The sequence below is a fragment of the Coturnix japonica genome, chromosome 2 (assembly GCF_001577835.2).
Source record: "Coturnix japonica isolate 7356 chromosome 2, Coturnix japonica 2.1, whole genome shotgun sequence".
NCBI lineage: Eukaryota > Metazoa > Chordata > Aves > Galliformes > Phasianidae > Coturnix > Coturnix japonica.
The window spans coordinates 123,178,456-123,191,768 of NC_029517.1; the positions used below are offsets into that span (position 1 = coordinate 123,178,456).

Sequence of the window (13,313 nt, forward strand, 5' to 3'; positions counted from 1 at the left end):
CATCAGTACTTCTGTTTAAAAACATATGGATTTATAAAGAAATCACTAAGTTATGAAGACATGAAGATTCACAGCCATCCACAACCAATTTCTTCACAATTTGACTATAAACTAATCTGTAAAAAACGACTGTTTGCTCAGACCTCCTCAGCACAAACACTTGCTTTCATTTATAAATATACTTGTGTTTAGACATTAAAAAGCCTGTGAGACGAGAGGGCCTGACACACCAGTAAGAATGAAACGTGATAGCATCATCTGTGGTGCTGATACTGCCTGGAAAGATCTCTAAACTCTGAGGAGATCAATGTCACAGAATCACAGAATGACCTGGGTTGGAAGGGACCTCAAGGATCATGTAGTTCCAACCCCCCTGCCTGGAAGGGCCACCAAACATACACCTTTACTAGATCAGGTTGCCCAGGGCCCCGTCCAACCTGGTCTTGAACACCTCCAAGGACGGGGCATCCACAACCTCCCTGGGCAGCCTGTTCCAGGGCCTAACCACTCTCCTAGTGAAGAACTTCCCCCTAGCATCCAGCCTAAATCTTCCCTCTTTTAACTTAAAACCATTTCCTCTAGTCCTGCTATTGTCAGCCCTTTCGAAGAGTTTACTCCCCTCCTGGGTGTAAGTTCCCTTCAGGTATTGAAAGGCTGCAATGAGGTCACCCCGCAACCTTCTCTTCTCTAGGCTGAACGTCAATTTCTTGGCAAGAAGAGACTGCAGCTTTACAGCCTTTTTGTGCACGAGATCACACAAGACAAACCCCACAACACACGTGTACTGAGAGCAAGCTTCTCCAGCTGAGGAGGCTGAAACTCTTTGGACAACCACTGCCCAGCCCGGGACCCGGCTCCAAATGCATCACGATCCGAAGCATAACAATCCTTTAAGAAACAGATACTTATAATTTGTACGGCCTCGGGCTCTCAAATCCCTTGTCTCCTTTCTTCCTGTTCATCCTGACGGGCAGCACTGCGACACACCACAGGCCGTCAGAAGGGCACCAGCATCCTCCTCGCTCGGTGGCCACGCTGCAGGCGATCCCTCATCTCCACAGCGGGTCCTCGACCGACGGGTCAGGCATATCCAGCTCGGCTTAGCACCATGATTAACATAACCCTTCACGAGGTAACTCGCAGCCCCTCTGTCTGCTGGGGTACGACACCAACTCACACAGCAGCCACGGGAACCGACCGGATTAATGGACAGCAGTTCCCCGCTGACAGGACAGCTGGCCGGGATAGGGGCTCGTTGTTATGCACGTAGCTCCGGGCTGGGCTCCCTGTTGTCGGGCTCCCTCAGCAGCTCGGCCGCCTCCCGCCAACGCGCCCCGCCGCGGCAGCCGCCGCCATTTTGTCGGCAACCTCTAACCCCGCCGTGTGAAAGGTCACAGGCAACGAAGAAGGAACTGGGTCAAATCTCTCAAAAACACATTTTATTTCTCAAAGCGGCGACAGGGTGACTCTGTAAGGCACCCAGAGGTGAAAAAAAAAATACCCAACCAAAAAACCCCAGAAAGAATCGTATGGGGGGGGGGGGGGGGGGGGGGGGGGGGGGGGGGTGTCAGGGCTCCTGTCCAGGCGCATGCGCTCTGCGCGCCTCTGGCGCAGGGCTGAGCGTAACGCGCGCATGCGCACAGCCTGGTTTTAAAGCTCCTCAGTTTGTGGGTAGGCAGCAAAATCACATTAAAGAACCTTGACTTCCAGCATAATTATAAACACAAAGAAAAAGAAAGAGGCCAAAGGAAGGTGGAAGTGGGCTGCAGACACTGTAGTTTCTTAGGAGAGGGGAGGAAGAAGCAGCATTCACTGTTACTCCGTACGATATTCTCTGTTTTTAAAGCAGTGTTTTTTTATGAGATGGGTCTTCTGGAATTATAAAGTTTGACGCCATTGTGCATTGAGGAGCGAGCGTGTTTTGTCAGAAGGGCACCAACCGTCTGCTTCTCTGCACATAAGTCTCTACAGGGGAAATAAATAGATGGCATTAGCGTTAGATGTGCCCTCATACACAATGTGCAGTGAAATGACTGTGAATAAGGCCATAAGCCATATCTAGGTCTATAGATATAGATCTAATCCAACAGGTTTAGCTACAGCTCCCATGAGCGGGGCTTCTATTCATGTAGATTTGTAGCAATTTAAAACATAGAACTTCAGACATAACTACATATCTGGAAGTCAGCCATGCAGAAAGGGAATATAAACTCTAATTTTAGCGTAATTCTGCTTAATTGGTATCTTTTTCTTTCTTAAATACAATCTTATTTTAATACATCCTTACTGGATATAAGGGATAATATCCTCTTCTGTCCACTTTTCCCGTATGCTGAATAAGCTGTTGAATCTTTCCTGATTGCCTTCAGGCAAGTCTTCTACTTTTAGCAGAAATATGGTCTCTGGTCTTGAGGCTTTGTCCACAAGAGCCAAACCCTGTAGATCAGCATCGTAGAGAAAGCTTTAATTAAAATGAACAACGTAACTTTCTTCATTCTACAGTGAATCCATAAGAAGTCACTCTCTATCTCCAAAGCCTCCTAGAATTCGCTTCCAGCTGCAAGGATGATATCAGAAATAGTACTTAAATGCTGACAGAAATACAACCAATCCACATCAATCCCCAGTACTGGCTCCTGCTGGAGAGGAGCTCTGCAGAGAGGGACCTGGGCATCCTGGTGGACGACAGATTGACCATGAGCCAGCAGTGTGCCCTTGTAGCCAAAAAGACCAATGGCATACTGGGGTGTATTAAAGAGCGTGTCCAGCAGGTCAAAGGAGGTGATCCTCCCCTTCTACTCTGCCCTGGTGGGGCCTCATCTGGAATATTGTGTCCAGTTCTGGGCTCCCCAGTACAAAAAAGACAGGGATCTCTTGGAAAGAGTCCAGCGGAGGGCCACGAAGATGGTGAAGGGCCTGGAGCATCTCCCCTATGAGGAGAGACTTAAAGAACTGGGTCTGTTTAGCCTTGAAAAAAGAAGGCTGAGAGGGGACTTAATCCAGGTTTATTAATACCTGAGGTGTGGGAGCCATAATGGTGAGTCTGGTCTCTTTTCAGTAGTGCGTGGGGATAGACTAGGGGTAATGGGATGAAAGTACAGCATAGTAAGTTCCACATGAACGTGCGGAAGAACTTCTTTACAGTGAGGGTGACGGAGCACTGGAACAGGCTGCCCAGGGAGGTGGTGGAGTCTCCTTCTCTGGAGATATTCAAGACCCGCCTGGACGCCTTCCTGTGTGACATGGTGTAGGGAGCCTGCTTTGGCAGGGGGGTTGGGCTCTATGATCTCTTTAGTTCCCTTCCAACCTCTACAATTCCATGATTTTGTGATTCAATCAATAAAATCTAGATATAACACTAAATAATTCATATCTTTACCTTAAGCTGATCGAGACTGGTTGACATCCCTTCAGGGACGCTCTGTTGCCAGACTTCATGAAAATCCGATAGATTGAATTTAACTGCATTTTGCAAAAGCATTTGTGCTATAGCTCTGCATACTTTATCCTCACACATTTCAAAGTAAACTTCCCCTGCTGAGAAACAAAAGACACAATAGCTTGGATTCTTGCTTTTTTGATAGAAGAACAGAGAACAGCCTCAAATTCCCATTCTGTCCTCTTCAATGATATCTTCTCATGCTGAAGAACAAATCATCTTCTTTTCCCTTTTTCACAGTAACACTTTCCCACAGTTTTCATTCCTACCTCTGAATGACTCATATTAAAGCATTTGCTGCTTTAGTTGAACAATTAAAACTTACTTCTGCAGTCATCCTTGTAATGCCAGATTACAGGAACAAGAAGAATTTCTTTCTGTTCTCACTTGGTTGGCTAAATGTCTCTGAAAGTCAGCCATAAACATTGCCTTCCACCTTTACAGTCTCCCTTTAATTCAAAACTATTCCTCAATATACTGACCAGAAAAGGACAATCTGTATTGCTACAACTGCTCTCCTGTGTCCTGTAAGGTGGTGTGCAATTTCTGCTTTGGTCAAAGGTGAGATAAAAATCAGCCATGGAAAGAATTCAAATGAAGGCACTGACCTATTATGTACATATATATGACAAGCAATGGAGATTTAGCCAACGTGACCAATGAATGGATCTTGTAGTGCAGGTCAGGGGAGGCAAAGTAAAGTATCTGCTTCATGTAAGACGAATTCAGGGAGATCTATAATCCACTGCACAATTAATAGCACTATCAACTGCTTAAATACGTGACACCCAAGGTCTCCTATAGTATCTATAAAGGGATTGCATTCCATTTTTACAAGCAATCTATCTTCAGTCGCAAAACTATTTGTAAATATCTAGTATATAACTTCAGGTACCTCCATCAGTTCTTTAATTTTCTCTAGTGTCTCTTACAATTCAGCAGCTTTTTCCTATGGAACTTTCTCTAACAATTTTACTCATTTTTTATCTCACTGTTCACTTCTTCTTTTTACTTAGTGTTTACTTTTAGTGTAGCACATTCGGTTGCTTGAGCCATCCTCATAAAACTTTCAGTTATTCAGTAACTATTTTGTGTTTCAAATTTAAACATACGTGCTTTTCCAAACTTACCATCATCGGTGTATTTCCTTCCATAGATTAAAAGAATATGCTCTATCATCTCTCTGAGAGAGGAAAAAAAAAAAAGACAGCTTTTAAAACTGTGTTATCGTTTCCTATTTATATCATATATGTCATGTATTTTTCACAAGTGCTGTCCCTCAGTTTGGACCAGTGCTCATCAGCATGTGTATCAGTGACACAAACAGTAGGATCAAGTGCAGCCTCAGCATGTTTGCTGGTGACATCAAGCTGAGTGCTGCAGTTGACACAACAGAAGGAAGAGATGTCATCCAGAGGGACCTGGTCAGGCTTGAGAAGTGGCAAACAAGAATCTAAGGTTTAACAAGGCCAAGTACAGAGCGCTACACTTGGGTTGAGGCAATCCCAGATATGATTACAGAGAAGAACACATTGAGAGCAGCCCTATGGAGAAGGCCTTTCAGGTTCTGATGTACACAAGCCAGCAGTGTGCTCTTGCAGCTCAGAATGACAACAATATGCTTTGCTGCATAGGGCAACTGCCTCCCTCTACTCTGCTCTCAGAGGCTGCACCTGGAATACTGCATCCAGGCATAGGGCCTCCAGCACAACAATATCCAGAGCTGTTGGAGCAGGTACAGAGGAGGGCCATGAAGATGATCGAAAAGCTGGAGCACCCCTCCTGTGAAGAAAGATTGAGGGAGCTGGGTTTGTTTAGCTTGGAGATGTCTCTGAGGAGACCTCATTGCAGCCTTCCAGTACTTAAAGGGAGCTTACAAGCAGGAAGGGGACTGACTTTTTACACAATCTGATAGTGACAGGACAAGGGGGAACAGCTTTAAAGTAAAGGAGAGGAGATTTAGGTTAGATGTTAGGAAGAATCTTTTTCCTCATAGGGTAGTGAGGCACTGACACAGGCTACCTCAAGAGGCTGCAGTTACCGTATCTCTGGAGACATTCAAGGTCAGGTTGGATGGGAACCTGGGCAGCCTGATCTGATGGCTGGCAGCCCTGCCCACAGCAGGAGGGGTAGAACTAACCTATCTTTAAAGACTGCCCCCAGCCTATGCCCAACTCCAGTCTAGCTGCAGATATTAACTCCAAAGCCAAATTTCTTTTTGAGCAAGATCAAGCCAAAAAAACCATAAAACACAAACTACTGTAAACTTGAGACTTTAAACGGTTACATTAAATTACATGATTCCAGATCCCCATAGAAGAAACTCAGCTCTTACTGAGTACTAACACCAAACCATCTCAGGTATTACAAAGTAACAAAGTGCAGTCTGTGGGTCAGTACATGAAAAACATTTAAAAGAAATAAGGAAACAGCTTATGGTGCTGGCTTACATGAAGGAACCGACTAGATGGGCACTATGTTTGAAACTAATCTGTCCTCTAAAAAGCTTATAGCAGTGTTCTCCTAGGTAGATACAGCTGAGAGCTACTAATGTCCTAACATATTTTAGGGTCAAAGAAAGTTTATCATTAATGCCCCAGTAAATGGAATCTAGGGTTATAAAACAATTAACAATCTAATAGACAATTAATAATGATTTAATTAATAATCATTAATCATGGCTTACACAACTTTAAGTACTAAAAATAACTGCTTACGTGGGCTCTAAAGGTCCAAGCTCCTCAAGACACGTCCGTAAAGGAACCTTATTCAAAGACCAGGACTCTGAGTCTATCAGCTGAGTCACGTGATTCAAGAGCTTCATCTCATAGTCAAATTCTAAAACTCTCCAATATCCTGCCAAACAAAAGAGAAAAAAACAAACCCAACACATCAGTGTTAAGAGGAAACAAATACTTTGACTCTGTTCCTGTAAAGGAACATTACAGAAGTCTGGGTATTCCCATCTTGAGGTAAAATGTGGAAAACACCAATAATTCAGGCACAAAACTGCCTGATCTAGTGGGGTGCAACCCTCCCCATGGCAAGAGGTTGGAACTAAATGATCTTTAAGGTTCCTTCCAACCTAAGCCACCTATGATTCTATGATAAGCAATAAGCATTCTTTAGAGATAAATACCTTCAATTACACAGGCACCCATAACCTGCAGCTGGTGCAGTATTTCCTCTTCACTTGCTTGAATCAGACTTAGCAAATCTGCTGTTGTATACTGCAACAAGGAAAACAAAGGAGATGAAACAGGTTATTCTTAAGCCAATTCTGCTTCAGAAAGCATGTAAAATGCATTACACCACAATGAAAGAAAGAAGTACAAGTCTGATGACATTCTTCCCCAAGACTGAGTTTTCTAAGTTTCACCACTCTCTGGAACTTCTCCTGTAATTTAGTTTCTCAAAGGGTAATTAATATAAAAACTGGTTTAACTATACAGAATTCTTTGTGCTGTGCATTCCCAGGATGTCAAACTAGCTCAAGAAGACATATTAAATTATGTGTAACAGCAAGATTGAAAACTAAATGTGTTTTATCATTCCTAAATCACATATCTTCAAGAAACTCTCCTCATAAAGGGGAAAATCACAAATCTCCTTCAGTGTTGATTCTTTTAGTACTGGAAAACTGATAGCTTACCAGCTAGTCAGTGTAAGTGCTAATAATTATAAACGTGTAGCAGGCTTAAATATCCATTACCAGCTACAAGGCAGTGGACTCACTTAGATGACTTACTCTTGATGCTGTTGAAGTCTGTTCTTTTGCACTATCTGGCCCTTCATAAGGATCTTCCATCAGAAGCTTCCTCAGTTTCTTCAGTTTAGGTCGACATCTCCTTAATTCCCAATAGTGATTGGAGAAACCAGTGATCTACAAGAAAACACAAGGACCCTTACAGCATTTTAATCTACAGTTTGTTCAGTTGCAGTGAACATGACTAAGGGACCAGCTCACTTCTACATACAAATGATAGGCTGTCACACAGTCTCCGTCTAGAACTTAGTATTAAGATAAAAACCCTTCATATATTACCCTGTTTCCATCTTGCCTCCTTCTTCCCATGGGTGGGATCTACTCACGGTCTTCTTATATCTCAATACATGAAATTTCACATCATTAAAACAGACATTAGTAAGACAGCAGGCTACACTTCCATGCAATAATCACAACATCTCTGTTTCAATTAACACACCATCTCTATCAGTTATTCTGGTTCCATACAAATTGAAAATGTCCATCAGGAAGCTCAGGTGTAATCAGTTCAACTACCCTAATCTAACAAATCTTGATCTTCCAAGTAAGCTGAATGAAATGGCAGATGCTGTGGCTGTAACTATCAGTCTGCCAAGAGGTACAATGCGTCATCATGAGATTCCAAGAGAAGAGCAATGAAGCCCCTAAACTACTGAGCAAACACCGCACCTTGTGCTGTGCCTCACAGTTTGCCTTCTTAATACACCATGTAACAAGCTTTCAGAAACAGAACTCTAGACATTACTCCTATACAAATCACATTTATATAAAGCTGACAGATGCGACTTCAGAGATTAGTGAGATCTCTGAGCACAACAAAAAAGAATATGGAGGAAAACTATTTTCTCATTAATCTATTTTGGTTGGAATTTACTTTTTCCATTCGCTGAACTTACGACTTCATGGAAGAAATGACGATATTGATGTTCTAATATTCATCTAAGGACAAGCAGGGTTACTCCTAAATGATGTAATTATATCCATTAGAGCAAATAATGAGCTAGTAATAATATTTTCCTATCTATTTTCGGAAGGATTTTATTAACTACACTTCAGAACAGCAGAGAACAATGAATTCTTTGAACTCAGCTCTAAAATCACCCATTCCAACAAATCTCCCCAGATGCCAGTTGCAAAAAAGAGTAAACCTTGAATATATTTCTGTATTTAAAACATAATAATAATGACATGGTAAAATCTGCCTTTTGGGAAAAGCACTCAGAAGCTTATTTTTAAAATAGCTGCCAACACTGAGAAATCAGATATTCTTTGAAAACTTTTAATACTTACCACAAGTAATTACTATCCACTCAAAATAAACATAAGTTTGGACTTCTTAGAAACAATAATTAACATACATTACGGATGGAGTTCAGTTGCCTACACAAGAACCCTAGAGCCATTTTGGTCACCCAAAGGTATAGCACGCCCCTTGTGTGTAAGGCATGTTTGTAAAGACATCTCCTGGGGCTGTCAGATATACAAAGAAACTACAGGAGACCTGCATCCTTCTAGAGCGGCAGCTCACAGCTGGACCAATACCACAAAGCACCAAAAATGGCACGACAAGGCTATGTTTAGGCAACTGAATCCCACACAAGGTTTCACGTAAGCACCTCAAGAAATTACACAGAATAAGGGATTTGAGAATTAAAGCAAATAAGTAAAAAACCCAGAAAGGTATACCTGTGAATGAATAATATTACAAGATGCTTGATCTGCATTCAGCTCTTCTGGAGTTTTGCAGCCAGGAATAAACAGCAGCATATTTGAGGTATCTGCTATTTTCATGTCGTATGTTTTATCTTTGCTGCACAGCACTGCTTGTTCATCCTTTTCACCACGGATTACCAAGCTGAAAAAGAAAAGCACAAACCCATGTATTTGAACCTCTATTTCAGGATGAACAGCTATTAAACTCATCTGATTTTTTTTCCACATTTACAAATTAGTAAAGAAGCTACAAACTGCAGTTCTATTTAATAGTGGCAGTCATGTTATACCAAAATGTAAAGATGTAATTGTCAATTAATCTGAAGTATCTTCTGAGATTTTTCTTTTTGAGTTTTCCCACTCTGAAACACAGGTATCCAAGGCTTTTTATACAGATCACAGCCTCACCTGCCTATTCACATAAGGGGCTAGTGATGCTTAAAGTTCATGAACCTTAGAAAGTAGATAATGGCTAAAGTTGTTCTTTATTGAGGACTGGAACTAGCCCACCATGGAACAAGAAGCAAATAGAGACTATCTGTTGTGCAGTGTCCTTCACATAACTCCCATAGAGAAACTTGCAGCCTGTGCTGGAACAGAGCTCCAAGATCATTTAGTCAACCGATCACTTCAGACGATCACCCCGGTCCCGGCCCGTACCTGCGTCCCGCCTCCAGCTCCTCGCACAGCCCCGCCTCCAGCTGCAGCAGGCAGCACTCGGCGGCGCCGCCCTGCGGGCCGAAGCTGAGGCAGTGCACGGCCGGCAGCAGCTCGCCGGGGTTCAGCTTGGCGGTGCGCAGCGTGGCCTCCACCTCCGAGCGGCTCCTCATGGCGGCCAACGCGATACGAAAGCGGCGCCAAAACGCAGGAGGCGGAACGGGGCTGGGCGGCGCAACGGGGAGGAGCGCTGAGGAGGGAGGGATGCGTTGGTTCTGTGGCGGCCCTATAGGGCGCGGTTCTGAACGGCCTGCATCCTCAGTAGACCTCAGAAGGGGAAGCAAATCCCCTTGATAGTTAAATCAACTATCAAGCAAGATTAGCTTTGGTGTAGTTGCTCAAGTGCCTAATGTTAATGGAAATGAGTGTTAATGGAAATGAGTGTTAACAGAATCTTGTCGGCTAACATTGACAGAAGTCAGCCAAACACAAAACGGATTGCTGAAGATTATTATATTCTTGCCTTTGAAGTTCCTGGCACCGTATAATATTTCCCAGGGCTCATCAAGGGCTCAACAAGGATATAAACATCAAGGATGTGAACAGCACAATAAATCAGGGACAGCTGTGAGAAATCAGAGAAAATACATTAAGATAACTCCAAAGCTCCACAGCTAAGATATAAAACAATGAGCTGTGAGATAACATTTGTGGTAACACTACACATTACCAGTATCAAGCTCTAGATATCAGACCTGACATTAGGACTATGACTTCCTAGGTGTGATTTCCATTCATGTATTTGGGAACTATAATAAAATCTGGGAGAAAATTGGGCTACACCTAATGGGGCATTTAAATTAAGATGCACACGGTAGAAACTTCTGAGTGACCTTCAAAGCACAACATAGGTAGCTATGAAAATAAAAGATAGCAAAGGCAGCACTGGAAATATTGGCATGACGCTGAAACTGAATACTGTAACAAGTTATCAGCATGCTGATAATTACACAGTTTACAGTTACAGTTCTACAGAGCATTGCTCTGTGTCATCTGGCAAGTTATCACTCATGGCCTTGTTTCCTGATTAACTGGTATCTGTACAGTACGTAATAACCTCAGAAAGTTTTGTTTTGGCTGTCTATGTAGTTTCTGAGACATTGCTAGGGCTAAGCCTTGCAAGTACATCACAGCAAAGTTCTGCAAATGATGTGCCCATTTCATCTGCATGAGTCTGAAATTAATATATATATATATTGATAAATAATAAAATAATGTGAGAAGAAAATCCAGGTAAAATACAGCATATTTTGTGAAATATATTGTGTCAGGAAAGCGTTACATAGGAGACACACAGGGCAAGTTAAAACAATACATCTTAAGAACTCTGTCCGTCAAAATCAGTGTTGGCAAGATCAAGAAACTGTAGAGCAAGTATCTGTTTCCGTGTAATTCTTTTATTTATTTGTAATAAATTATTTGTAATAAATTAGAGGGCTTTGCCATTTTGCAGATCCCTAGGAAATGGTATGAGTATGGAGAAGGAGATCATCCAGTGCTTATATTTGTGAAGTGCTCAAGTAACTCAAGTAGAACTATGATATAAGAATAAAAAGGACAGGGTGAGTGGAAATTATCAGTTGAGAAAATTCTGTGATCTGGAAGAATTAAAAAATAATAATAAAGAAAGATTTCTCCTCTTGTGGCCTAGAAACTCCCTTTGTAGCAATTAGCATATACTACAATTCATTGTTCTACAGGACAGAAGCATTTTAGATTGGTTAGAGTCTCCTGGTTCATAAACCATCCTCCTTCCCTGGCTTATAGTTCCAGAAGACCTTTACTAGGAAAAGCTGAAGATTTTATTATCATCTTTTTTAATTACTTTGAAGAATTCTGAGAATTTAATCAGTTTTAATCTAGGTTCATGACTGTGGTATAGCACTGTATGCTGTGTATGTCTTTTTAATACAATGACCCTGATTCTCTATCAGTACCATGCATGTAGCATATCTGTCTGCTCCTTATTGTCCACTGAATGTGTTGGCAGTGAGCTACAGCACCTGACAAAGCACCCCTGACTCTATCATCACACTTATTAAACCTTGGGCTGTAGCCTTCCAAAAATTCCAAGAATGACATTAGCTTGACCTTGTCGTTCTCAGCTTTCCTCCTGGTGCCAAATGGCTGGAGGAGCACACTATCCCCCTCCCACCCTGCTCCCCAACACACTTAGGAGACCATCTAAAGACTAGATTGTCCTTCTTAGTCCTACACCATCTGCTTGACAAAAAACTGCAAAGAACTCTGCAAACATCAACATTTTATTCTGAAAGTCCTAACTATCTGCAGTATTTTTTTCCTTCTCCTGAATACCAGAGGTTGTTGTGGAGCCAAACATTTTATTTTCCCATTGTGTCAATGAGTTGTTGGAATTTTCTTACAACTCTATGAGTGATGATTAACAGTGAGTGCATCACGAGGGGCATCAATGTCTTGAGATACTGAACAGTTTGACATCACATGGTAAATTATAACCAAAGAACAAGGGCAACCCTGTTTTCATTGCACAGATGCACTGGTGGAGATCCGCAATTGTGCCCAACTCAAAAAATAGCTTTATTGCCTGTACAGTAAGGAGAGACCCTTGTGGTCTCATCATCTCCCATCTAGTTTTGTTTCTAAGTCAGTGGGCACTGGGGTCTGCCAAATTTGTTGTAAGAAATATAAAGGTATGGCCAACTCTCTTCTGTGTTGGAGATATGCAGTGAGGGAGTGTTCTGAAATGCTTTCTATACTGTTCTCTTTTCTGACTTCTCTAAGAGTGATGAGCTGAGGGCTCCTCTCCAGAGAGCAGTCAATGCAGGCAGGGAAGAAAGGTCTTGTTGCTGTTGGTTGCTGTGGAGACAGGCAGCATCCCACTGCAAAGACAGCAAGGACAGGGAGGAAAAGCTCTGATGGACATCACAAAGAAAATGTATCCCTTCTACCTTCTGTCTCAGCTTGGCTCTGTTGCTTCAGTCTTTCCTCCAGCTTCTCATCCCTGCTTGATTCTCTCCCTCTTTTCTTCAGCTCAGGTTTCACTTCTTTATTATCTCTTCTGCCCATTCCTTTTCAAGTTCTTTCATGTGCCTTTTCATTTCACCCCACTTTCCTGAGTGTATCTCTCTTGCTGAAGTTTGCTTTCCAGACAAAATCACTGATTCTTTTCTCTTCTGCTGCGCTATTGAGAGCCCAGCAGTGCTCCCACTGCAGTTCAGCCTGAACAGTATTGCTATTAGGTTCTATAATTCAACAGGCCAGATTTTGTTCTTATGAGAGAAGACTGTTATGGTCCTGCTTCATCCCAGCAGCCTCTGTATGTGCCTATGAGATAATTATAGAATCACAGAATGGCCTGCGTTGAAAAGGACCGCAATGATCATCCAGTTTCAACCCCCCTGCTACATACAGGGTTGCCAACCACCAGACCAGGCTGTCCAGAGCCACATCCAGCCTGGCCTTGAATGCCTCCAGGGATGGGGCATCCACAGCCTCCTTGGGCAACCTGTTCCAGTGTGTCATCACCCCCTGTGTGAAAAACTTCCTCCTTTTATCTAACCTAAACCTCCCCTGTCTCAATATGAAACCATGCCCCCTGGTCCTTTTCACTATCAAGCCACGTAAACAGTTGTTCCTCTTCCTGTTTATTTTTCCCTTCTAAAATTACTGCTTCTTTTAGCAGTCCTTTCCTTTGTC

The 13,313-nt window shown here is 42.5% G+C and overlaps 2 protein-coding genes across 3 annotated transcripts in view; both read right to left on the reverse strand.

The window, feature by feature from the left end:
• The window catches only part of TAF2 (TATA-box binding protein associated factor 2), a 53,343-nt gene extending 51,995 nt beyond the window's left edge, over nt 1-1,348 (reverse strand). Inside the window, exon 1 of one of the 2 annotated variants that reach the window (XM_015856197.2) lies at nt 910-1,348. In XM_015856197.2, coding sequence (XP_015711683.1) covers nt 910-962 — 53 coding nt within the window. In that variant the 5' untranslated portion in view covers nt 963-1,348. The remainder of the gene's footprint in view (nt 1-909) is intronic. The other variant, XM_015856198.2, reaches the window with a different exon arrangement.
• Nucleotides 1,349-1,366: 18 nt separating this feature from the next.
• Nucleotides 1,367-9,810, reverse strand: DSCC1 (DNA replication and sister chromatid cohesion 1). The gene is made up of 9 exons (XM_015856199.2): nt 9,579-9,810; nt 8,892-9,060; nt 7,188-7,322; nt 6,579-6,669; nt 6,157-6,295; nt 4,570-4,622; nt 3,380-3,537; nt 2,288-2,436; nt 1,367-1,965 (listed from the first exon to the last, which is right to left on the reverse strand). The coding sequence occupies exons 1-9, from the start codon at nt 9,746-9,748 to the stop codon at nt 1,857-1,859; spliced, it is 1,173 nt and encodes a 390-aa protein (XP_015711685.1). The 5' UTR covers nt 9,749-9,810; the 3' UTR covers nt 1,367-1,856.
• Between the last annotated feature and the right edge of the window lie 3,503 nt (nt 9,811-13,313).